Genomic DNA, 27,529 nt, shown 5'->3' with positions numbered 1-27,529 from the left:
CGGTATGTGGCCATTGTTAACAATTTCTTCTTCCTCTTTTAATTGCCTGTCACCTGGCGTGATTGGTGGATTGTTGCTGCAATGTACATAATATGAATTGTTCTTGTAAGGTGAATAACATTGATGACCCTTTCTTACGTAACTTTCTTTCATTGTGAGGTTCACTGTTTGCCACAGAAATGTGTCTTATACTAGCAGACATTGCTTAGACCAGTGGATCACAAAGTGTGACTGGCTTACAGGAACGCCGTGAAATATTCCAATACGGCACTTACTTGTTAGTCTATACATGGTTTTAGATATGATTGTTCCAAATGTGTGCTTATTTAGTACTTTATACATACAAATTGTTTATGAATTTGAAACGATTGTTTATTTTTTTAACTTAAGGCCAGGAACCTAACCACACTAACTGAGCGTTGCAAGTTTTAGATAGGCCTACCTTCTGACTTGGACGCCTCGAAAAAATCTTGAAACACGAAGGGCGCCTTGAAACGAAGAAGTTTTTGGAACCCCTGACTTAGATAGACACTGAGTGTCTTTTAAGTCTTGTAGTTTTGTAGATATTTCGTCAGCATTAGACATGTCTATTACCTTACTTCAGAAATATATGATAGACTGTAAGAATTGTTTCAATGTTAGGCGTGTTTGTACGTCTTGCCCTTCAAAGAAATGTGTTATAGAGTGGCAGACATTGCTTCAGAATTAGTTCTGTCCCTGACACCTTAGTCCAGCGCTTAAAAGATGAAAATTTAGTTGGGGGAATGTTTGGTGGACCCTTGAGGACTCGCCTACAACAATAATAATAATAATAATAATAATAATAATTTATTTTAAGTGCTGAGCACAGTATACGTATAACGAAAAAATATTAAATTACAGGGATAAAATCTATACGATGTAGAATAACACAGTAAATGTCATGATTTTTTTAAACAAGATTTTCTATACCTCTGATGCTGAGCACATCAATGGCCAGATGCACCACCACGTCCAATTTCTGTAATTCATAACATATCATCATCTAAATTATCTATTGCTGTTTTTATTAATTCACTACTATTCTTACTATTTACTGTAATAAAGGAATTTTGTCTAGTGCTATATTTTGGAACCTTGTAAGCTAAAGCTCTTATGAAATGGCCACTGTCGATCTTAGATGATGGCATATTATGTACAAATACACATTTTGTTACTCCTAAGTACAAGGGTTGGATAAAAAAGTAATGGCAACACTGCTGTCCCGTGAAAGGGGCGAGTCACAGCGCCACAAGCGTTTCGTGGCTGATAAAGGAATGTCAGACGAGGAAGTATAGTGAGTGGGAGCGATTGTATGTTATTCAGTCAAAAACAGCAGTGCTCTGAACATAGACGTCCGCAGGATTTTTTCCAGGGAGGGGCAAGGAAAATATTTTTTTCCAAGGGGGCAAACGAAGGCAAATTTTCCCCCAAAATAGTGTTGTTCCCTAAAAAACATTGCTTAAATTTGAATTTATGCAATAATTAACACATATTAGTGTGGATAAAATAAAATTATATGTGTCAAATACATATTTTTGGTTGACTTTCATTTTCCAGGGGGGGACACGGTCCCCCCTTGCCCCCCCCCTTCTGGACGCCCATGGCTCTGAAGCAGAGGACGAGAGTGCAAGCGCCCTAACAATATGTTTAGGCAAGAAGAACAACGTCTCTTAGGCAGACGGTCAACGCAGCCTACTACTGCACCTTCTTGCAACACCACCTTCATCTGCATTAAGAAGGAAGCGACGGCACGTTCTGGCACGGTGTCCCATCATCCTGCTTGACAATGCAAAGTGTCACACTGCGAACACTGTGACGGCGCTCCTGCATAACTGGTACTAGTGGGAGGTACTGGAACATCCGCCGTATTCACCGGTATGAGACCGTGTGACTACGACCTTTTTGCCAAAATGAAGGAACCACTGGGCGGGAAGCACTACGACACGCGCGAAGCCATCATACGTGCTATAGGGCGGTCACTGCGGGACATCAACAGAGATGGACGCGCTGACGGTGTACGACGCCTTCCATACGTGTGGCAGAAGGTCGTAGAGATGGGGGGGTGATTACATTGAAGGAATGTAACACGTGCTCCTCTGCCAATACAGTCAAGTAGCAATTATACCAGTGTTACCATTACTTTTTATCCAACCCTTGTAAATTGTTTGAAATTTAAGTGATTTCAACCACTCCTCATACTTTAATGTTTACATAACTTTTTTTCATGCACAATAATCTGAAACATAATTTCTGAACTGATTATATTTTGTCTACACTCCTCACAAGTTTAGAATATTATTATATTAGGCAATAGGTGATAGACACAATGGCATATGTCGGTGAACAGACGAGAAGATCCACCATTCCAAGGCCGTGTCTATCACCTATTGTCTAAGGTAACAATATTCCAAACTTTTTGTGAGAAGTGTATTTGACATTTAGCTGCTGAGCTCCATAACTCGCAACCATATTCTAATAATTTACGTACAATTGTTAGAAAAAAAAACCTGAAGGTTTCCAATCTGCTAAAAGAAGTCCAATCTAAAGATAAAAAACCTAGTAACGCTTAGCTTTTTTGCAAGTTTCCTTTATGTGTCTTTTATGTCTGCTGCATGTATGATTTCGGAAAATGTTGCTACCCGGGGGATACCACCCTCCCCCCCTCGCTTAGATTACTGCCTCACTCCTTACAGAAACAACCCATATTGTGGCAGACGTTGCTTCCACATTTGAGGTAGAACACAGATCATTGACTATATTCGAGCGAGAAAGTATTTAACTTCACAGGAGATTCCTTGGGATGAGAATTCAGTTTATGAGGGAATTAGTTGTATCCAGGGCTCTTTATAAGCGGTCACTAGGTCCAGCTTAGAAATTCTGGAAAATCTTATCCATTCCGTGGATCTGCACTGCAATCTGTGTCTCCTACGGTCCGGGAGTGACGTAGCAAAAGACAAATCCCGTTGCTCGATTTTCAAGACATCCCCGCGTCTTGCAGATGGTGGAAAACGTGTTCCATCTGAGTCCTCCCTCACGACGACAAACGGGACACCTTCGATGAGCAAACACTGACAAGGCATCGCGCTGAAACTAGGTCATATCTAGATTTAGTTGTAAATGAATATTCATTAGTAATTGAAACGGATTTCAAAGATAGGTTTTCTAATTTTATGCCCAACAGAACTATAGAGTTAAAGTCAGAATAATTAAATGAAGAAGACTTAGATGGGCAGGCCATATGGCATGAATGGGAGAGGAAAGAAGAGTTCACAGGATTCTTGTTGGGAAACCTGATGGTAAGAGACCTGTAGGAAGGCCAAGTCGAAGATGGAGGTATGGATGGACTTAAAGAAAATCTGTATGGATGGAAAGTATTGGATTGATCTTGTCCAGATAGGAACAGATGGAAGGCTTGTGTTACTTAAACCTTCGGGTCTAAGAAGGCTAGAGAGTTAGAATTATGGAGTATGTGTACCATTTTTAAAAATTAAACTTTCAGTGACATGAAATTCTCCAACTACACTGTAGAAGTGGCTGACAGCAGTTTCGAACTTGGAGTATTCTTTCAGCAGCGACTCATGCTGTTATCCATATTAACAAAGAACGAATACACTAGGTGAATTATGTTGTAATTATTTGTGTCGCTACCACTGCTACCGCAGTAGCTCAGGTGGTAGACCATCTGGCTACCACACGGAAGATCCAGGTTCGAATCCCGGATTAGGTGATCTGCACCAGGATTTTTTCAGTCATTTCGCTCTCTACGCCGGTCTGAGGCCCACCCAACCTCGCATAAGGGGCCTTGGGTAACCATGGGGAGTAAATGCAGCCGGGCGTGATGCTGATCACATCATCGCAACTATGGCTGAGATCAAGAATATATGGAGCTCTATACCTCCACATCACTCAATATGCTTTCATGGCATGTGCGAACACGTACAGGGACACCTTTATCTTCATTACCACTGCAAGCGTGGTTGGAACGAAGCGGCCCGTAAGTTCCGTAAAGGATGTGAACATAGCCAGCTATAAGAAAAAGGCTCCACTGTTTTAGAGGCTGAGTGAACCCCGTACTACCTCTCTCCCTCCCTCCCTCTCTCTCTCTCTCACTCTCTGTGTGTGTGTGTAAAAAAAATAAAGTGCTCCACAAGGTGGTGTGGGGGTAACGCCCCACACTTTCTTGATCCGGTCGTGAGTGAGGGTGATGTGATCAGCATCACGCCCCTCACCGCCTTTATCCCCCCCCCGTTTCCCCCAGGTACCCATGTCATTCGACGCTGGGTGGGCGCCGGGGCCGCTTCCAACGTTAGAAATGTTCCCGGATTTGAACCGGCCGGGGATCGAACCCGGGTGTGCACAAACCTCGGTAGTCCAGTCGGTAAAGGCGCAGGAAACCCGGGATGGGTGATTTCAAGTGAAATTTTTTCCTGCAAGGTTCCTATGGAGTGGTTGTGGGCTTTACCCAGCCTCAAGTGGTTATTACCGTTTGTATTTTCCATTTTGTCTCTAATACGAACAAAGTAAGGCATGATGAACCAAGTTCTGCAAAACTCGTATCTTTGCATAGCTTACCTTGTAAAGATTGGACATCATCCGGTCAGATCCTATTTGTAAGCTTGTATCGTCCGCGTATAACGCAGTTCACGGTCTGCGATCTGTGGTTTCGGAGCCGCCTGCCCTCGGGAATTTCCGGCCCTTGCCTGTGGTCTCCCGGTAATTTTTCCAGCAGGTATTAATCGACTATTCCTTGCAACCACATCCTCGATGCTTCCTCGAAGGAGAACCAGAGCTTGAATCCTGCAGGAGGATGCTGAACCCTGGTGGCGGGCGACATCCGACACTCGCGGGTCATTAGCCTGTGAGATATGGTTCTTAAGGTGACAGGATTGGTGTCAGGATACTTCATGCCAGTCCAGGTGTGAAATGTCCTAAGAATAGTACCAAGACAGAGGAAGAAGGTCTAAATATTACACATGCACCCACACACACACACACACACAAATATGTATAGTATGCAGTGTGTGTGTATATATATACATATACAGGGTGTTTCCGGGCTGATGATACCAACTTTCAGGGATGATGGAGAAGGGAACATGTATCAATTAGAGATAAGGAACCCTGATCTGGAAACGACTTAGTCGAAAGTTATAAGCGAAAATCGGTGTATGGCGTACCCAGGCAGCGAGAATTCTTGCGAGGAGATCATCTGCAGTGTCGATTCCTGTGACATTGTTCGAACGACCCCTGGGTTGTTCCAACGGGTACGCCAGAACTTTGTGCGACGATGACATGCCTGCAGGGAAGCCGGGGACGCCACTTTGAACAACTGTTGTGAATGTAGCAGCTTGTGAAACTTGTGCAGGTAATAAAAGTATTACATCTTCATGCACCGATTTTCGCTTATAACTTTCGAATAAGTCGTTTCTGGACCAGGGTTCCTTATCTCAAATTGATACATTTGCCCTTCTCCATCATCCCTGAAAGTTGGTATCATCAGCCCGGAAACACCCTGTATGTGTGTGTATATATATATATATGTGTGTGGGGGGGGGTATTGTTACGGGTGGGACACGTGAACTAAATTTTTTATATTGTAGTAACTATTCTACTGATAGTTAAGTAGTTTTCTTACAGTTTCTGTGCAATGAATTATGAAACTTAACACTGTTGATTAAACATAACTACCCTGAAAATACTTTCCCAGATTTGCAGCTAAGAGTGAACAATTTTGTGTCACGTGGGACAGACGAAAGACTGCCTCTTCATCTAAATAATAAATTTATTTGAATTTTTGTGAATTGTCAAGTGACGAAAAATAAATTATTTAAGACAAAGAAAGAAGGTAATTGACCTTTGAATATTCTAGTGGAGTTGAGGGAGAAATGTAACAGTTAAAGGAGAAATTAATTGTTTTTTTGGTGTCACTGGTGGCACACAATACAAATCAAAAAGTTAGTATACGCGAGCAATATGACAATTTTAGATTGTTCACACACAAGATAGGATAAAGTTACATTATTGCATGTAATTTTAAATTTTGAGGTTTAGGGGTACTTGCACATGAACTGCCCTCGTATATATACACACATACACATCGCGGTGGTCAAGACAATAAAGTTCTTTGAAAGCGATGTAGGTGAACCAAGTTTGATTCCCAGCAGTGTCCGTGCATGTAGCGACTCTGGGATTCACCCAACCTGTCGAATATGTATCTGAAGGCAACTCTGGGAAGTAAAGGCTGCCAGAGCCTGGTGGTAATCACATCACCACCGAGATTATGAATTTCTGGGATCCTACTTCCTCATTTCCCAATCCCAATTTTACGACAAGATCGTTGGGGGGACTCCCCCTTTTCTCCTTGATTCCATATCCTGGTCTCGTTTCAAAATTCGTAAAGTTTGAGCAGTTTCGTTCTTGTATGTTGCGTTTTTCCAAAATTTTGGATCCCTTTGTTGCCACCTTTGGCTAGTCGCAAGAACGATTATTGAATGAAAGTGATGTAGGCTCAATCACAAACACACGCGGACAAGTCACAGAGGAGAAATACCGGCACTGTACGTGAGTCCAGGAGCCAATCTATCTGTTACTAATCAGACCGACACTCTCTAGCATTGCGTAATTTTAATTTAGATGAGAATTTTATCATCTCTCGTAAGTGATTGTAAAATTTCGACTACAAATAGTTGTAATAATTGAAGATATCTTTCCTTCGATCGTTTCAGTCGTGTTTCGTACCGCACGATTACGTCGAATCGAGTGTTTGCAGTATTTCTGAGTTATAATCAAACGTGGCTGGAAAGTTTCCTCGCAACAAGCTCCATAATCCTCCGGGTACTTGGAGAAAGGTACTTTCTCCTGGTGGTGAATTTTTGGACCACATTCCTTCGGTTCGATTTTCACTTTCGTGTGTGGATGTAATCTTCCGTCAATTTCCCTGTCATTACATCGTCACCAAGTCCTCCAATCAAATTACTTCCATGTGGGTTTAATAAGCAGCGTTTTACTTCACTGTTAACTTCGCATCTGTGCAGACGCCAGACAGTATTTTTCGAGTGAGAAATATAGTCACATGGACTCTGCTTCATTGGTCAAGGTTCTCTCCTTCCGTCTGCTCTTTTCGTTTCCTTTGTTCGTCTTTCTGATCTTCTCCCTAGTCTTTATATTTATCACTTTTCGCTCTCTCTTTTTCCTTTTTTCATTTTTCTTTGCTTAATTCCTTCTATTTAACTAACCCACTTTTCTATCTCTTTCGCTCTTTCTAATTATCCACTTTTTTCATTCTTCTTATCTCTCTCCCTCTCCTTATCTCTTCTTTTCCTTTTTCTCCATCTTCCCTTCTCTCTACCTTTCTTTTTCATTTCATTTCATATTTATTTTCTCTGCTTCTCTCTACCTCTTTCCATTTTTTCTATTTATTTCCCTGGTTTCCCATGGAGGAACATTGCGCCAGTACAAAGACATGAAATTTCCAATTGAATAAAATAAACTTACGATAAACTATTTCGTTTTGAAGAAATTCGATTTCATACTTACGGACGGTTTGTACGTCATTAAAGTGTTCAAGAAAATCACGTAGATTGAATGATCAGTTTCCTGTTTATTTGTTTTGCTTACTTCACTAAAATATTGCAAATATCATTTAGATACTCTGTAAGGATTTCTAAGCAGACCTAAAATTTCCATAATTTCGAATCTCAACGTGATTCTTCAAACAATATACGTTTCTGAAGAGAACATTGTTGGGACAAGCACCATAATTACTAGTCGTGCCTTTGAAGACTAAGTGTAGTCCTAATAACCACTGTATTTTATTTATTAGTCTTCTTTTTCTTCCGAATTTTCACGCAAGAATTCTCACCAACTCAGTTTATTTTTTTATCTTAAGAAATCATTTTTCGCCCCTAAAATATCTTTACATTTATTTATTTCTTTTGTAATGAACATCTAACGTACCAATCTACTACTAGTATCTACAAATTCTTATGAAAACTAAAAAGATTGCCTTTATTTCATTGCTTTTGTGGCGTGAAATGCATCACACTTTTTCAGTAGACATTTAACCTTTCTCGTGATCGGCAGCACCATCTATTGGTTAAATCTCCAACTACGACGGCAGTGAAAGTAATGGGCAGGAAATCCATTGACCATAAGTCTTCACAGGAAACGGAAGGACTCTCTCGTTTGTTGAGTCTAAGCGTGTGAAAGGTTGAAGAAACGACTCAGATTTTCCTTTCCTTTTCGTCTGATGAACATGTTTGTTGTTTGTTTTGCGTAATTTCCACGACATGCAAAATGTTAAAGAGGCATAAATTTGATCTTTGAAACATGAGGAAGTCATTTAGGTCGAAGAAGTACGCGTGCGCAGAAAAATAATTGCAAATGAACTTGGACCATTATCTGATTAAGAGCATAGACCTTCCGCCACTCCCTCGCCACCAAAAGTGTATAAAAATAGCTCAACACCCAGGAGCGTCTAAAACAGGGAGATCGCCTTCTTATTGACTAGATCTTTGTAACTTACTCAGTCCAGATTGGTTACCTTAGTATTTAATGGACTTAAAACATGAAATTACTAGTTAAAGGGATTAATGAGCAAGGAGTGGTTTGGTTTATTATCGCAATATTTATTAGGGGCGTCATTAATGTTGAGCTCGGGAGCTCTCGAAAAAAATATACTTTAATTTTTTTCATAAACCTCCAAATTAGTTTGGACTTCAAATGTACTTTACTAAGGATAATATAGAAAATACGAGTCCGGAAGGGGGGCCGTGCCCCATCCCTGGAAAACGAAAGTCAACCAAAAATTATATATTCCACACATATAATTTCATTTCAGCCACAATAATGTGTGTTAATTAATGGACGAACATGATAAATTCCAATTTAAGCAAAGTTTTTGAGGGAACAACACTATTATTGGGAAAATTGGGCTTGTTTGCCCCCTGGATAAAAATACCTTCCTTGCCCCTCCCTGGAAAAAATCCTGCCGACGTCCATGTCTCTGTATATATCGTCTCATACCCTCAGGTATGTGGGATCTTATTGGGTTGATGTGGCTCACTAATCATAGAGACCATTAACAGATCGATACAAGACAAATATAAGAATAATGAAATTAATTAATTTATATTAATAGAAAATTAAAACTAAGCAGAAACTTACACATAATGAACACATTTTGTACTTTATTGACATCTTTAACCTTCTTCTTCTTCTTCTTCTTCTTCTCCTTCTTATGTGGCGATTTGTATTTGCGGCGTGTGAGCCTGGTGCCTAAATGCTGTTTGCGGAGTTAACTATACCCCGCGACAGGTTAAGTGGCATGTTAGGTTAATTTGTCTTCTGCCACTCCTGTAGCTGTCGCTTGGAGCTTCATCTGTTTTGTAGTGTTGTTGGTGGTTCTAAGAAGAACCAGCCTGTTGTGGTCCTGAAAAGTGCCAACAATTTATTTTGTGGTCCTTAGAAGGGCCGTGATGTTTTGTATAGTGCCATCCCTCTTGTTGGATGGATGACTTTAGAAGTCTGCTGCTGCGATGACCTCCAGGCAGACTTCCATCAGGAGTGTAGCTTTTTCAAATTGGCTCTGGAGTTGTGACATCTTTCTTCTGGTAATCTTGAACATCTGGAGGATTCTGTCGCTGCGAAGTTTCTGCAAAAACCACTGGAGGGTTTCTTCATCTTTGCCGCTATTTTGATGGTTCCGTTCTGGGTGACAGTGTCTTGTCAGTTTTGGTGTTGCTGCTGTAGCGTTGCTTTCTTCCGCACTAATTGAGATGAGACGAGAGAAAGATTGACATCTTTAACCACTTGGTTTGCTACTTTATAGATATTAATTATTATATGTATAATTAATAATGGATGTGTATATATACTGTTACTAATTATAAATTTAGTTGACTTGAATATCCAGCTAACCATCTCAGAGTTGTAATTTTGTGGAATTACCAGTGAAATAGTTTTGTAAATTACGAAAAAAGAGTAGCTCACAGGCACCTCATACATCTTGACGCCACAACCGCCATCTTTTGACAAATTATGCAAGCTGTTATGGCGGATAAATTGCATGCTGTTGTATTGTGGGTATGATTGCGGCGTGGAGCGTGGCTAATGCGGAACAAAGAGGCCCAGGCGCCATGCAGCCACGGGCGAGAGTCTGTGGAGATCGCCTGGGATATTTTCCACCGCAGTGACCCCCGTGAGAAGACCCGGAAGATGGAAAACGGACACCGCGGAATTTTGGCGCTGCAGGCAGTCGGTCACATTTCTCCACACTCCCTTCTTCCTTTTCCTAATTGCCTTTTCATTACTGGTCACGCTTCTTAGATTGTGTTACCAGTGGTGGATTAATGACCTCTCGCAGGGAGCGACTTCATTGGCATAGCCAGATGGTTAGCGCTATTGTCTTTGGTGCGAACGGTCCCGGGTTCGATTCTCGGTTCTACCACCCGAAATTTCGGCGTTGACCCAGCGTCGTAAGGTCAATTGAGGGAAGCTACTTAAAAAGTAGCGGGCTCGAAAGCCAGAAAACAGAAGCGATGGGATTCGATGTGCTGACCACGCGTCACTCAATGAAAAATCCGCTCTGGCAGGCTTGCCATGGAGTTAGGAGTATAGTTTTTATTTTAGAAGAATTATTTAGTTTAGGAATATAAAAAAAGTGTTTGAAACTGCTTTCAGAATTGAGCGTCATTTTCAAGTAGTTTTTAATAAAGTGCTTGGTGTATTTTGTTGTGATTTTAGTTCTTTATACGTCTAAATTATTTGGAATGCAAATATGTAATTACATAGAAAAATTAGGATAACGGACTTATCTTGCTGTTTACTCCAACAGCTTCTATTGATAATTGTAATAATTTATGATAGTCAGTCATGAAATACAATGTACAGCAAAAATAATTGTTGTTATATTTATTCACCAGTCTTATTTTCCTTGCAGTTCCTTGGTACATGGTATGAAGTCGAGAGATTTTACTCAGACCCTGACGTGAACAGCAAATGCAGCAAAGTCGAATTCACCAGCAACCCTGATGGAAGGATCGGAATGCTGAGCACATCGCTGCACGACAGGCAAGTAGTTCCCACACCTGCCGTGAGATGTCAGGACGGGGCGAGGAAAATTCCGAGTTCGCGCGACCGAGCGCCTCTCGCGGTGGAATCGCGAACTATCTCAGTTCGTCGCCGGTCGAAGCCCGTCAAAACAAACCCCCCGTGTTCAATTTTTTGATTGTTCCCCCGTCTCGCCCGTTTTCAGGCCAAGAGCGGAAGAGTTCTCTCTCCGCACAGGGTTGAAACGCAAGCGGGTGGGGGATGGTTGTGGCGAGAATGGATTGGATTCCTATTGAAAACTGTGATACCAAAGGAGGAGCATCGAATGTTCGCACTTTGGAGAATTGCTTGTGTACAGGGTGACCAAGAAGTAGGTGTACCTCAGCGGTCTATCTGCATAATTTGAAGTGTAAGGATGCTTTGGAGGATGTAAACTTAGAATTAACTCCAAAATGTCCATAATGAGACCTTCGTGGGAAATCTTAGTAATGTGCAAAAATAAATGGAATGTTTGAGACTTATAAACGAAATAGTGTTTTGATAGAACGGGAAGAAGTCAGTTTATTAATTAAAGAATAAAGTAAATTATGTTACTTGTTTTAAGAAATTATAAATATTTCATCTTAAAATTATGAACCATGCTTATAATCCCGCGCGTATTTATGGAGGGTATAGTGCTTGAGGCCCCTGAAATGTTCTCGACTCTTCCCTGAAATTACTAACATTATCATCATCATTTTCTAAAATTCTTAAGTGTGTACTGTGAAGTAATTTATTTCAAAGCATAAGAATATTACATGCGATAGAGAATATTTCTAAAGGCTTACAATTTACAACCAGCTGCATTATCCAGTGGACAATGCCCCCTCAACCCCTCTACAAATACTAATGTACATATCCGCAGGATATGGGGTGCGCGAGCGATTTATTTTCTTCCCCAAAAGTTTCCGTTTTCCTGCAAGAGTAGTCTTACTTGTAATTGTCGGTCCTTCATAATAGTAAACACAAATTACTTTGGCTGAAATGGAATTATATGTAAAATATAACCTTTTGGGCTGACATTAGTTGCCGACATGCAGCAACAGCCTTCCCCGGACGTCAATGGTACAGTCACGAACACGTCTGGGTTGTAACACTCCCATTAAACTTCAGTGGAATAATTACAACCTGTAACTGGCTGTACAGCCTGTGGCGCTGTAGATGAATTTTCAAACATAGGCGAGTGGAAGGAGCGTACAATGCAATCAGCTGCTTGCATCGTTCCCGTCTTCCTGCCTTGTGCAGCACTATGAAAAGGCACGGAAGAAGGGGAAGCGAGAGGTCTCACTTAACGCACCAAACTCAAACACCTTGGTCAAGCGCCGTATTTCATCTTCTGACGTAAGCTCGAATGTTTGCGTGGTTTAAGTTAGGCTTGTTGGGTTTAAGAATCTCTACGTTTAGCCGACGTCAGAAGACTACTGTTGCCCACGAGACGAGACTTTGGCCTGTCTCGTCTCGTAGAGTCTCGTGGAAATGCTGTCTCGTCTCGAAAATATTCGTTTGTCTTATGACACATGGTCAATCTCGTCTCGTCTCGAATTTTTAAAAGCCTGTCTCGTCTCGTCCCGTGGGCAACACTACAGAAGACGAAACAGGGCACTTGACCAAGAAGGTGTTGTGCGGTAAGTGAGACACAGAAAACAAATGATTGTACACTGTAGTTCTCTAGTTTGCCGGGGGCATTTTTTATCTTGGTTGAAGTTGTAGTATGCAGACTGGAGAGAGACACAATCTTACATCGAAAAAGAATTGAATATATGTTCTTGTGATGAGGATCTAATGCCGAGACTTTTGCAGGACCGGACGTCCCATCGTGTCGTACGGCGTCGCGACGTTCGACTACGGCGAGCTTTCCAGGATGGTGGTGAGGTATCTGCCACGTGGCTACTCCATATCCTCCAGGTCCAGGGAGATGAAGTACTGGGTGCTGGACACGGACTACACCTCCTACGCTCTCGTCTTCTCCTGCCAAGACATCTGCAGAGGAGACAAACATGCAGGTGAGTGGAAACTGCAAGGGGTGTCTTCGGACAGTTAGTTTGGAGATTGGTCGTGGAGTCACGTTCATCTAGATCAGAGATTTATTCAGTATTTTCCATGTCGGTAGGTGCAAGCAGGACCCTCTGGTTAACCTTACTAATTGTTAGGGGTCTGAAGTTGATGCTAACTAACTAACTCTCTAGCCTTCTTAAACCCGAAGATTTATGGCTGCAGCAACACAAACCTTCCATCTGTCCCTATCTTGGGCAAGAACAATTCCAATCTTCTCCATCCTTATCGATTTTCTTTAGGTCCATCTTAACGTTATCTCTCCATCTTCGTCTTGGCCCTCCTACAGATCTCTTACCATCAGGTTTCCCAACAAGAATCCTGTAAATTCTTCTTTCCTCCCATTCGTGCCACATGGCCTGCTCACCTAAGTCTTCTTGATTTAATTATTCTAGTAATATCTGGACATGAATACAAATTATGTACTTCTACATTATGTAACCTTCTCCAGTCACCTGTCTCCTCATCCCTTTTAGGTCCAAAAATTTCCTAAGGATTTTATTTCCGAATACTAATAATTTATGTTCCTATTTCAAAGTAAGGGACCAAGTTTCACAGCCATATAATACTATAAGAAAAATTACTGTTTTGTTTATTTTAACTTTTAGTTTCTTAGATATTAGACGAGAAGGCAATAGTTTATGAACAGAAAAGTAACATGCATTTCCTGAATTAAGCCTGCTTTTTATTTCCTCTTTAATATCATTTTCATTTGTTAGTATTACTCCTAAGTACTTGAATTTCGAAACTGGTGCAAACGAGTTGTTATCAATAAATATATTTTGATTATTACATAACACTTGGTTTCGGCCTGTAAGCAGATATTTAGTTCTCTCTTTGCTAACTTCCAACCCTATCTCTTTAGCTGCTTTTAAAAACATGTATATCATCCCCTAGTAAGTCTACATCATCTGCATATAGGAAGTTGACGAAACGTGATTTTTTTTTTCTGAGCCTTGAAGACAATGCTAAACTTCAGTTAGATACAGAAAGCTTTTCTTTTGTTTTGAATTATTTTAAAAATTTTCGGCTTTTTTTTTTACTTTCCGGTCTTCTCTTTTCAAGTTTTTTATTCTTGTGCCAATCCACTAAACAAATACCAACAAGAAAATATCATATGTAATAACATGCTGTATTGTAGACTATAAAATACAGTGTGTTTCAAAAGTCGCGCAACCCTAACTTCGAAAATTTATATCATGAAAACTGTAAGAGATATTTACACTGGGTTTTCTGCATTTTAATGCCTCATCCATTGAGATATTTTTCAATGCTTAACATTATCACTTTACTTGAAAAAATTAGATAAATTAATAACTGGCGGAAGGCAGCTTTAAAATTTTTCCAGAAATGCACTTTTGAGTGAGATGAAGATATAAGAAATTATCGAAGGGCCATGATGACTGATACCAAGTCAATCTGTCATTTGCGACCAATATTAATTATGTGCAGCATTTGATGGATTTATGATTGGCGATTTTATGTGTTGAGCGAAAATAAGTGCCATTTTAGGGACATACCGCCGTAGCTGGCAACACCAGCAGGTCGAGATTTTGTCATCTACTGTAACCTTTACGTTTAAATGCATTCAACGCCCTGTGAGTCACAGTTGAACATAGAAAATTTCACGTTATTAAAGTAAAGTTCACATTATTAAAGTCACCGTCGGAGTATATATAATTTAATAACAAATGTGTGGCTTATTTTTATTTTTTATTTAAAATAAACTATACCTAATTTTTCGTCAATAACACAGAGAGCAATACTATTCAGTACTCACACTTCAAGTCAAAATGTAATATTTTGCTTGTGTTTTGTTTTATTTTGTTTATTATTTTGCAGAAAACGTTTGGATCCTTGGACGAGCGGCAGTTGTGCCCCAGCAGACTCTGAACCACGCCTACCGCCTCCTCAAGTCCTTCAGCATCGACCCCAAGAGGCTCATGAAGGTAAGATCCGGAGAGTAGGCAGGCTGTTTCAGAAATTTAAGCTCGAGTTATATGATATGTTAAGCAGCTCCCTTCCTAACTTTGACGATATTGACCTTGTTCGTGAAGTAAAATCTTAACAGCGATATTTTTTTAATGGAGAGTTAGACACGTCTTCCCCACTAACAAAATAAATAAATTAGATTTTGTTCCCAAATATCTGAGCTGCTTGTAAACCATGAGCCATTCCGAGGGACTGAATGCAAGAACAAACACAGGTACAAATTATTAAGATCAACACAAAATAATATATTTATAAATCACTCACTACATTCTTTCTTGAATAATTACCATTAAATAAATACAGACTCCGGGTGGAGGCACATAGTGGTTCGGATTCCACTTTAAACTGTAGGTCCAGTCCCGATTAGCCTTACTGTGCATAAATTGGACTTAAAACACCAACTCAACCAACCACATAAATACAGACCAGAATGTTCCACTGCTCCTCCTTTCTTTTCTAGCCAATCACAAACATGTGTTACCCGTGTGCTCTGTTTGGTGACCACGAATGCAGGAGACAGCATTACGTGTTCTCTAACGTCACTTCCTTTAAATATGGCGGCATACAAGGGGTTGTTCGTGTTTTATTTTTATTTGTGTTTTGTATAAATGGCTTAAAAAAAGCAATTTTGATTTCAGTGAAATTTTCTTGTTTGAAATAAGCATTCCCTTTAAATTTCAAATCTGAAAGTGCCCCTGAAGCAAGTGTCATTTTGTACAATTTGCCAGTAAAAAACTCATTGGCAACACTGTCTCTCTTGAGAATTTCCCGCTGGCAACATTGAGTTGAATGGCGCGTTACACTCGCTTCGCTGAAGGAAGTTTACGGAAAACATATCCTCGATCTACGGCCTGCTGATGCTCAAAATATTTGGAAATCCTTCAAGATCTGTTTCCAAACAGAATGTCGAATAGAGACTGCTTTGTTTCGGCTCTCCAAAGAGATTTGTGTCGAGCGAAGGAGCCTTGAGACACACACCGGGGAGATCTGGCAATACTTCCTTCCGCGTCACAGGGAGATGAGATTTCTCGATAAATCCTTGCGTAGTTTTTCCGTTCTGAGTTATTCCTGTACTGTACGTTCCTCTCTCAGATAGTACAGGTGAAGCTGGCTTATTTTCAAGTCATCTCTGTTAATATGTTGCGTGCAGCTTCGGTGCGAGTCCATACCTGACGTCACACGGCAGACTCCTCCCACTCGATGCTTTTCGAGCTAGTGGCTCATGCGCAAAGGTTACAGCGCACGTCGTGGCGCATGCGCAATGCTTACCGTTTAAGTTCCAGTCCAGGATCGCTGACTAGCTTCTATCCTTGGCTGATGGCGTTTCTTCTGCAGTAGTAGTGTTATGTTACTCGTCATGACAAGCACATAACATAAATCGACTAAGAAGCTTATTTTGGCGTTGGTTTTCTTTCGCGTTTAATTTTATTATTGTGTTTAAAACTTTCAGACTTTGTCTACTACTCTCGTTGTTGATCCCTTTCAAAGCTGAATAGAATGCGTGGTTTAGGAGGGGCTGGGGGGGGGGGGGGCATGGAAGGTAAGGCTCCACTTTTATTAGAGTTAGAGCACCCGATTTGTAGGAAAATCACAGGTCTGTTGTAAATTCGATCCTCAACGCTGGCAAAAATAAATTAGTTCACCTGAAGACGAGAGAAGAGGCGATCTCTCGAAACGGAGTATTAGAAGAAGTATTATTAAAAGCACTAGACAATGGATAATGTACAATTAGCATTGCATACTCTAAAGCTATCGTTGACGAGATTAATTTTGCTGGATAGTTACTGGGTTTTCATTGTTCTTAATTTATGTTACTATAATGCCTTTTTCCCACTTTACCATCTACTTCGATATTTCCTTACATCTGTTAACTAATAAAATTGAAAAGATAAACAAAATGAATTTTAAAAAATGCATTTTATAAACGCATACACAGACACATGCTCACCGTTTCACACACATCAACAAAAAGACAGCACAGTTTATATTACACACACACACACACACACACACATACATACATGCATGCAGACCAGGCCTGTAGCCAGAATTTTATTTCGGGGGCTCATCCCTTATCAGCACAGGTGTTGCCAGAAATATTTATAGAGGGGAAAGGTCACTGATAAAACTTGGTTAGAAGAAATAATAATGCCAATAATAATTATTGCGACGGTTATAATTGTCATTTTACAGTAAAAACTATTATAAGTTATTAAAAATTAACCAATTTTAATCCAAAAATACTATTATTATTAATATTATTTAAATGGATATACTTTGCTACTCGATCCACCGTATGAGTGAATATCGAACACTGTTGTTCATTATATTCTTACATTTTGTACTGTTAGTGTACTGAAATTCATAGTTATTGTATTTTGTTATTAACGTTTACACATTCCGTTAAGAAAAAGGCTTTAAAAGTTAAAACTTTACTCATAAAGTTTATATTGTGTGACGTCTCACAAAGATTAAATGATAGAATATAAATTGGTTCCTTTATTATACACTATTTTCTTTCGATCTAATGTTTAATCCTGCATTCCTGCTAAGTAAGTAAAATTAATTACCACCATACACTAGTTAAATTAGATATTTGCAGAATTTGATGGGGGCTTCAGCCCCCTTAGCCCCCCTGGCTACGTGCCTGATACATACATACATATTCTCGCCATCACGCATACCCACATGCACACACACACATACTACGTTGCACTTAAACATAACCCAAAGCGCTACACAAACGATAATTTGTTTTAAATAATTAAACATAATGTAGTCTTACTTTCTTCTGTCATTCTCTGCTCCTGATACTTAGTTTGGGAAGTCAAATATTTAATTATCATTATTTAAAATTTTAACAGCTTTTTAAGCCGGTCCCCGTGGCGGAATGGTTATCGCATCGCGCTACGACGCCAGGGGTCCTGAGTTCGAATCCCGGCCTGGGCATGGACGTTTGTGAGTGTCCATTCACCAATTTCATCATATCATCACTCATCCCCATCTTCGCAAAGTAGCCAAAAGTGGCACAAAAAGCGAAGTAAAATAAAGGAAATCAATAAACAGTTTTTTGAACGTCACAATTGAGGAAGAGGCATGAATTTCAGGTGGCAACTTGTTCCACAGTAAAAGAATTTGCATGAAAGTTGGATTTGTCGAGTGGAATGAAGAGCAGAGATCATTCATCCGATCTAGTGTTTCGGCTGTGAAAGTCGGAAAGATGTTGAAATTGGTTATAGAGATATTGTGGGTCTTTTATTTGAAGGATTTTGTACAGCAAAATTAATTTGTGAAAATTACATTTGTTCTTTAGATTAATCCACTCTCGTCTCTCGTCTTTATACCTCCGTGTGATATTTCGCATCGCTTCTGTTGTGGCTATTGTCGTTAATCTCGTTTCTTCATTTATTCCTCCGAATGCCCGCCTTCATTTGTTCATGGCATAAGTGATAATCCGTTTGTTAACCTTGCGATCGCACAGCGCCATCTGTCACAACAGCACGCAACAGCTGCGCACATTTCGACAACAGCTTTTCCAACTTCTCACGCAAAACCTTGACATTGGACTGATTGTCACTGAGCAGCTATGTGCCATAGATGTAAGTCTACGTATACCAGCCAAACGCAAGGAAATAACAAAACACATTATCACTGCCAAGGCAGGCCTTAGGTGGCGGCTGGGGCCTGAAGCATACAATATACTTGGGGCCTATAACTACAGATGGACGATATCGGAAATTTGATATCGTGATACATCGTCAAGAAAATATCGTCACAAACGATACGATATTTTTTCGGTATCGTGATGTCGGAAATGTATTGTCTCCACGATATATATCACCAAATATCGTGAAGATATATCGCCAAATATCGTGACGATATATCGCTGACAGATATTTTTCGCTAAAAATATCGTGACAATATATCGCCGACACGATATATATCGCCAAATATCGCCCAACACAACCTATAACCAATCTGATAAAAACATAGATTTTTATTCCTTAGTCTGAAGTACTGTCGCGAAAGCATTTCCTGTTCCTGTTATCGCAGTCGAAAACCATCTTTCCAGGTGGTTGCCAGCTCGGGCTGCAAGTTCCTTCGCTCTTCCACCCCCAATTCGAGAAAGGCCCGGCGGTTGAGAAACACGGAGCTACAGCGTTCTGAAGTCAGACGTCTAACCATGGGGTGTTTTGCTTCCCGCTTCCAAGTTTGGAGGTTGACGAACAGGGACCACTGTCAATTTAATTTGTACAACAATTTTCAATAACAAATGTATTAGGTGGAAATATTTTGAGTAATTGGAATTCTTCTGTGTCCGAAATGGATCATTCCAATGAAAATCAACACTTACCTAATTCATTTAATGATGTTTTGCAGAGAAACTCAAAGATTCCATTAAATCCAGCCGTTGTCAACTAATTTACACCAAATTTTATATTTCCTCAAAAAGACCTAGACATAATCGAACTATATTCTCTATATTTATCTGTGCCATAATTTATTCATTAATATTAAATTTGAAGGGTTCAAATTAATTAACGTATAAAGTTCTAAAAAATTACTAAGCTATTTACGAGTAAAATTGTTGGGACGTCATCGACGTTTAAGAAACAAATTTGTCTGGCCGCGGGATCACGAAGGTTGGGAACCACTGCTCCAGGTTGTATAAGTGTAAGAATTTTGCGCCGGACCCTGTGGTCGAGTGGTTAGCACATCGCGCTGCGACGCCAAGGGTCCCGGGTTCGAATCCCGCTCGGGCTTGGTTGTGTGTGAATGTCCATTCATCAATTTCATCACTCATTCCCATCTTCGCAAATTAGCCAAGAGGCACAAATCGCGAAGTAAAATAAACTAAATCAATCAATCAATGTAAGAATTTTGCACGCAGGATATGCATGTTATATTCTGCTTTGTTTGGTTTAAGCACCATCCATCATTTTAGTTTTGAGGGTTGAAACGTAACGTTGGTAAATGTGTTTTACTGAAATACAGACTGCCTTGGTCAGCATAGGTAGCGGTTTTTCTGTTGTTTTTTTCTGTCATGGAAACAAGGCTTAATCGTGTTACCATCGCGGTAAGCTTTTCAAAAAGTTGTAGAAAAGTGCCTTTTCAGAACTAAGTAATTACAACACGATTTTGTGTTCAATCTGTCGTGAAATTCTTCAGTTTCAATCCATTTCTCTCAGCAAAGTTAACAATAACAGGCGATGACGTCAAAGTGACATCACTGAACGCAATAAAATTACGAACGTGCTGCATGTCAACGCATGATCTAAGAGCATTAGAAGTAAATGATAAATTTTTGAATTTTTAAATACTATGATTTGTGGACGATATGTAATTCATACTTCTCCCACCAGGTGGATCAGCAGCGCTGCGTGAACGTGGCTGTTTCCGTGAGAAGCGAAGATCCTCAGTTCTCGTTCGACCGCAGCTCAGCCAGGAAGTTCCTCGCTTCCCTCGTCAACGGCCTCAAACGATGAGCACCCTCGAAGCCCTCGCAGCCCTCCACACTCACCCGCCATGATGGAAACTACAAACAAAATGGCGCCCGCTTCGACTGTGGTGAACGGATTTTCAAAGGCCTCGGGAACTGTTTTTGACAGGGAAATGGATTTGCATCCTTTAGGCCAAGTGTTTAGAGGATGCCAAGTACCATTGCTGAGTAGATAACACATTGTTGACGGGTTGATTGTTGATACACTTAATGCAGATTCCAATCCGCTTCATAGTTGACTGGCGTACCCAAAGATGGCGCTGATCTGAATCAAGCATAGGTGTAAAACATGTTAGAGCACCTTGCCTGGTTCAGCTTCAAGTATAACCCATGAAAAATTTTAAACTTTCCAATTTTCTACTAGATGTCTGTGGCCATAACTCGAAACATAGTTCGAAAATTGTTACCAATATATTTCATCTTTCTTCTCACGACAGTAGCAAGAAATTTCTCACCAGTGAGCTCACCGCATCAGAGAAACAGAACAGATATTGATATTTTCCCCCATTGTGTCATCACTTTAATTTGTAACTATTCATTGCAAATTCTGTAAAGTATAATCTTTTCAGGGTAGAGTTTTGTACTAATAATGGGGAAATTACAATAGTATTGCTCCAAGAACGAAGAACTTCGTAAATTGAACGACAGGTGGCAGTGCAAAATGCACATATGTAAATTTACGAATTCCTTCTTCATTTGATGTGAATGTACGTAGCCCGTCAACAATGTGTTAAGCGGGGTTATGGAATAATATCCCCCACTGACTAGAGTTATGTTAGTAACCAATTAACTAATGCGTCCTCTTAAAAACATAGTCTTATCCATGCATTTCGTTATCTTGAAGTTTCAGAAGCAGAGTAGAGACTATGAATCTGTAATTGTGTCTTTTAGATAGATAACTTGTATTGGTTCGTGAATCTGTTCTATTTCTCCGTATGGACTGCTTCGAGATTATATATACAGGGTGGCCCGTAAGTTCCTACCCATCAGAGAGAGAGAGAGAGATAATAAAGAGAGAGAGAGATTCATATATCTTATGTATCTAGTGTGTAAAGTTTTCTGTGTGCTGTTGCGCATAATATTATCCCCGGCGCCTATGAAATGGCCCGCAAGAAGTCCGGACTTGACAACGTGTGATAACTCTCTTTGAGGATACATAAACGACATTGTGTCGAAAGCGAAACAACGTTACAATTCCAATTATGAGTTGAGGGCAGCTGTTACAACGGCATTTGGAACAATAACCCCTGCTATGTTGCGATAAATGTCTCACAGAACATGGCGACGCATAATATTATGCAGCGAGAATGAAGGACAGCACACATATACACTGGACACATAAAATATGTGAATGGGTAGGGATTTACGGGCCACCCTGTATAATAAACTGGTTCAAAGCAGACCATTGTAAATGGTTCGTAATGAACAGTTCTGCCGAGAACAGCTCATCTCCATATGGAACAGTTCATGAGATTTCACAAGTTTCTTCGCTTCTACACTCGCTATAGCCTACTTGAGACGCATGAATCTTGTAGATTGTAGATTATAAGCGGCGATTTGTTTGTATTCAATCCATCATGGCGAATCATCACATATCAATATAGGTTCACATCTGGACCATCGCATCATACCATAACTGATCATTTCAGTCATTCTTTAACGTAACTTATTTTTCCCTACACTCCGACTGACGATGTGAATCAATTTATGAAGAAATTGGAACGTATGTGTGTATGTATGTGGCACTTTTAACACAGGACTCTTGAGTGCCAATTTCACTGACATCACCACCGGGACTTTTGTTATCTAGTTGTAGTCAAGTAACGATTGTGTGTGACTTTTTTACATTGTATTTTACAAAATTTTGTACATAAATTATTTAATTATCTTATTGCCTTTGTTTCATTTTTAGCAATAAATATTTCTGAAACCTTTCTCTGTGTAAGTCTCGGTAAGACCGTGCATCCGTTTAAACCAGTGGTTCTTAACCTTTTTCAGTCGGGGACCCACCTTGAAGGACTTCATGGGACCCTTGAGCATGGACGCCGGAAGAATTACTTGTAAGGGTGTGCACCCAGTTTATAATCACGTTTTTGCTAACATTGAGTACCTTAAGAAGCCCTTGTTTGCCCTTGCTTACACAAATTACACATACTTCATTCTGGAAAAGTAAATATGTAATTTGAAAGACTAATTTACTCTAGTCTAACATCTAACTAAACCTATGCATGCTGAAATATAAAGCAAATTATTTTTATGAGGTTAGCTTTGTAATCCAAGCAGTCTTGATAGCAATGTGGAATGATGGCACTTGCCACCTCTCGGCAACCGCATACGCACACACACAGGCGGCCTTAAATATCAAGCGACACTTTAAATCGACATGCATGTGCCACACAGATAATTAAGAACTCATTGCTGCGACCGAAACGAAAACGGCAGATATCCAATTCCCTTGAGCTAAACATCGGAGAGATGCCAGTAAAAGGCAATGGTAGAGCGCGAATAACAGAAATGTAGAATTTTAAACTACGTACAACACGGGTTGAATTTAAATTGTTAAAACAATATATCTCCGTCATTTAAATGAAAAAGGTTTTTAAGACACAGTTAATAAATTTTCCCGACTCACCAAACGGCCCCTCGAGGCCCAGCAGTGAGTCGTGCCCCATAGGTTGAGAAACGATGGTTCAAACGATTCCATAGATATATCGGAAATGTTTCTGACTGTGAAGTATCATGTGGAAATTCCAAATTCTGATAAATTTACTTGTAATAGAAAATGAGCTTAGGCTACACAAAGCCAATAGTTCTCTAAAATTTCGTGACAATGGTTCTACATTTGCATGCAATGTTAATTGGACATTATCCATTGTCTAGTGCTTTAAACTATACTTATTCTAACACTACGTTTCGAGGTCTGTTGTAGTTTCGATTCCCACCACCACCGGTAAAATAAATTTCACCTGAAGATGAGAGAAGAGGTGCTCTCTCGAAACGCAGTGTTAGAATATGTAGAGTTTAAAGCACTAGACGATGAATAACGTACAATTAACATTGCATGCGAAACACAAAGTCACATGAATGTTCTCCTGAATATTCTAAGATTTCTCACAGGATTTAATATTATATAATATATAATATTATAATTGCCGTAGTTCTGGGAAAAGGATACTATAAACCTTTTATAGTATCATTTTCCCAGAATTACGGTAATTATATTATAATACTATAAATTATAGATAATATTGAATCCTGTAAGAAATCTTAGAATATTCCGAAGACGCGAGTGTCGTCATTACATAAGTATCAAGCTTTCTACCTCCATTGGAATATTATGCTACAAATTTGTTGGAATACTTAATTTTACCAAGGTGTTCATGGTTCGATTCTAGTACAAGCACAAATAATGTCGTCCGTAAAGTGGATGTTAATGCATACTTTTCGTTGAAGGCATGTAACCGTTCTTGCAGCATTTTCTTTCTAAGCGATTGCTGTGACACCTGTCGGTTACTTTACTAACTAAACACAGACTGATTAGCAATGTGAAGGCTATGGTGGTAGTCAGTTGTGTGGGGATACAAGTGGATGTGTTTGCGTGCTTTCTTTTGTGACAGTATTCGAGATTACTGAGTGTAAAATGACGCAAGTGAAATATCCCATTGAAGAGAAGGTGTTCCTATATGACTAGTTTGTTGTATCTGATTCAGTACATCAACAACTGGAGAATTTATCACGTATGGTATTTTCTATGGTATGGTTGGGTAGGTGATATTTTGAGAAGTCACCCATAAGTCAACCTCAATTCACGTAGTATACTCTCTGGTAACTGCAGATTTTACCTACAGCCAGTATAATTCTTGTAGGGTTGTGTATTGCCATGTGTTTTGTCCTTGTGAGTGCTGAGTACCCTTTTACAGCCTCAGCTTTTAACCTGCGTTAGTTAGATGTTGGTCCTCTGAGACACGTGTTGATTTTAGCAATGGTAAGGGACTTGGCCCCGTGTAATATGACGGGTGCTAATAGGCTATGTGCTGGCATACCTACAATTTTGATTTCAATCCATCTGTAGCATGGGTATTGGTTGATTGGTTTATTTGATTTATTTTACTTCGCTTCTCTGCCACTTTTGGCTAATTTCGAAGATGAGGATGAATGAAAAATCAATTATAAACACACGTGGGCAGCACAGCACACGACATACGTCCTACAGAGGATTATACTGTCAGCGAGTTCAGGCGCCAGAGCGTCGTTAGTCTACAAAATGCAGTCCAGTTCAAGGTGTACTACGTGGAAGTGGAAGAGAGTTTGACATGTAGGTGTCTTCCCAAAGGGCCACCCCATGACGACACAATGCAAAGGCCCTTTTGACTTCTATCACCAGCTGGTGACCTTTAAAAGACAGGGCTTGTAAATTATTGGGCACAATCTGAAGAAACTGAAGAGCAGCTTGTGTCAAGACCTATGGCGGATGATCGCCTAAGGACGTTCCAGAAAATCTTGTAGAAGGAAGATGAGCAGTTTCGGCGACTCTTTTCTTGAAGTGGGTAAGTGGTTATCTTCTTGAAGCGATCAATCAGCTGAATGAATTAGCGGATGGGTTACGAAACAATCGAATTAACAAGAACATGGATTATTAAAGAAAATGAATAAAACAAAACTACGTACTAGATTGTAAACAAAAATAACGAACATGCAGTGGACCTTGCCATAAAAATTACCGTATTTTGTATGTTCTCCTACAGTCCAAGCGAGAAACAATTCCTCTCAAAACAGTAATTAAGTTCCCATAAATGGGAAAGACGTTTACATGAGTACACTGTATTAACAAACACTCCAGCTCTCTCTCTCTCTCTCTCTCTTTCCTCTCTCACGAACAGACGTCAAAATCCACTTAAAATAGTGCACAAGAGCAAAATTAATGAAAGTAGTCATGGACATTTTGCCGAATAATGGTTGTGCATCCCACGCCCCAGAGGTCTCGAGTTCTAATCCTGGCCAGGGTAAGGGTGTTCTTGTGTCTCTTCATCATATCATCACTCATCCTCATCTGCGCAATTAGCCAAAAGTGGCAGAGAAGCGAAGTAAAATAAACAAAATCAACGACCGTGCAGGAGTGAAATACAGTTTAGAAATAAAGGGAAACAACAGATGAAAATGTAATGAATTTACCAAAATATTGAAACTCAACCAATACGCCAGGAAATTCCAAACATGCACAAAAATATTATACAAAGTAAAGAAAACTTTTCTGGATTTAACTGAAAGCAAACGGATTATATGATGTTTATGACTATTTTCAATATCTCTCCCCCCCCCCCCAATGAAAGATGAATTTTCATCAACTTTGCGAGCCTGCACATGACATTCTTCCACGTTAAAATAATCGTCTACCTCCAGGCACGTATCTAGAAATATATTTCGTGGAAGGGTCCAAACTATGCGTCCCAGAAATAATAATAATAATGTTTAAATTAAAACAATTAAATTTTAACCAAATATTAATTAAAATATGTAAATTTATTAATATTGCATTTTTATTATTACATGAATACTTAAAAAGATGTTATAAGAATATAAATATAAGATATAATAAATATAAACATAAATATAACAGCATATATTTATTATCCACTTTGCATGTAGCTACTTAAGATCGCCAAATTTGTAAGAAAAATAAGGAAATCAATAGATAAAGAATTGAATATTTATTGAATAATAAAAAAGGACGTACTTGATTAATATTTTGTGCATATTATCGTAAGTAGTAATGTGCGTAAATCTTCTTTGGTACCGTCATTCGAAGCAGCATTTTCCCAATGTAATAATCCTTGTCTTCCAAGTTCATAGGAAATAAATAACCATCTATTATAGTACAACAAATGTTAGAAAGTACATTTTCAATATTTTATTTTAGTACTTGGTAAGTCTTTCGGGGGGTCCAGACCCCCTAACCCCTCCAAATACGTCCTTGTCTACCTCTACCTCTGCAACTTTCCATGTAGTGAACCTTCCATTTTCAATTCAAGCACAGGGCTAACAAACGGAAGGTAGTGAAGTAATGAACAAGGTCCAATTACAAGAGGAAAACAAAGTGCACAATTATTGCTAGGAATAGAAATGACTACGTACAGCGTAGCAGTAATGTCCTGTTATTATGACTACGTAGTTAGCAAGACTTGGTGACGTATCACGAAATGCATACGGAAGAAAGATAAAGAGATAAAAGTGTTGTTTGTCGAAATTACGTCCCACGTTCATACACTGTAAAATATAAGTAGAAGAAACAATATTCTGGAATTTTGAACACATTACGTCAGCAATTCGAAATTTTATATCTGTTAAGAAAACAACACGATAGACAAACCCAGAAATGTACCATTTACATAGCCGTATATAACAATTCATGCACAAACATAGGCTATTTGATAACGAAGAGATTGTATAGAACTGTCAAGAAAAGCTTTAATTCAATAAATAGTATAGGCGATGCGAGGCACGCAGCTAGGGAGGGCTCGGGAGGCTAAAGCCCCCGAAATTCCACAAATATATATTTTAAATATAGTGGTAATTAATTTTAATTCCTTAGCAGGATTAAAAATCTTGTGTAATAAGTTGTAATATACGGAGACATTCATCTTCAGGACTTCTACCACCCACTTTTAAACCTTTAGATGGCGGCTGCGGTAGGCACTGGTGACGTCTAAAATTAAATAATAACCCTGAGGCGTCTAAAACAAGATTTAGATAACCAGTTAGCATTAGAGTAAATGGCCATCGCTTCCCATGGACATAGGCAAAGTGTCAGTCTGCCTTTGATCTATAAAGAGGCGATGTTCATTCGGCTTTTAAAAGGCCGGTTGTCCAAGACCAATT

General features: G+C 39.6%; 1 protein-coding gene across 1 annotated transcript in view; it reads left to right on the top strand.

The window, feature by feature from the left end:
- The window catches only part of LOC145991657 (apolipoprotein D-like), a 109,965-nt gene extending 87,421 nt beyond the window's left edge, over positions 1-22,544 (top strand). The window contains exons 3-6 of the mRNA XM_083127722.1: positions 10,961-11,091; positions 12,910-13,112; positions 15,004-15,110; positions 20,517-22,544. Of these exons, the coding sequence (XP_082983848.1) occupies positions 10,961-11,091; positions 12,910-13,112; positions 15,004-15,110; positions 20,517-20,639 (564 nt within the window). The 3' untranslated portion in view covers positions 20,640-22,544. The remainder of the gene's footprint in view (positions 1-10,960; positions 11,092-12,909; positions 13,113-15,003; positions 15,111-20,516) is intronic.
- The last annotated feature ends 4,985 nt before the right edge of the window (positions 22,545-27,529 follow it).

Source organism: Lepisma saccharinum, chromosome 8 (assembly GCF_977018435.1).
Source record: "Lepisma saccharinum chromosome 8, izLepSacc3.1, whole genome shotgun sequence".
Lineage (NCBI taxonomy): Eukaryota > Metazoa > Arthropoda > Insecta > Zygentoma > Lepismatidae > Lepisma > Lepisma saccharinum.
The sequence above is the reverse complement of the archived record's forward strand: the minus strand, read 5'-3'. Positions and strand labels throughout refer to the sequence as shown.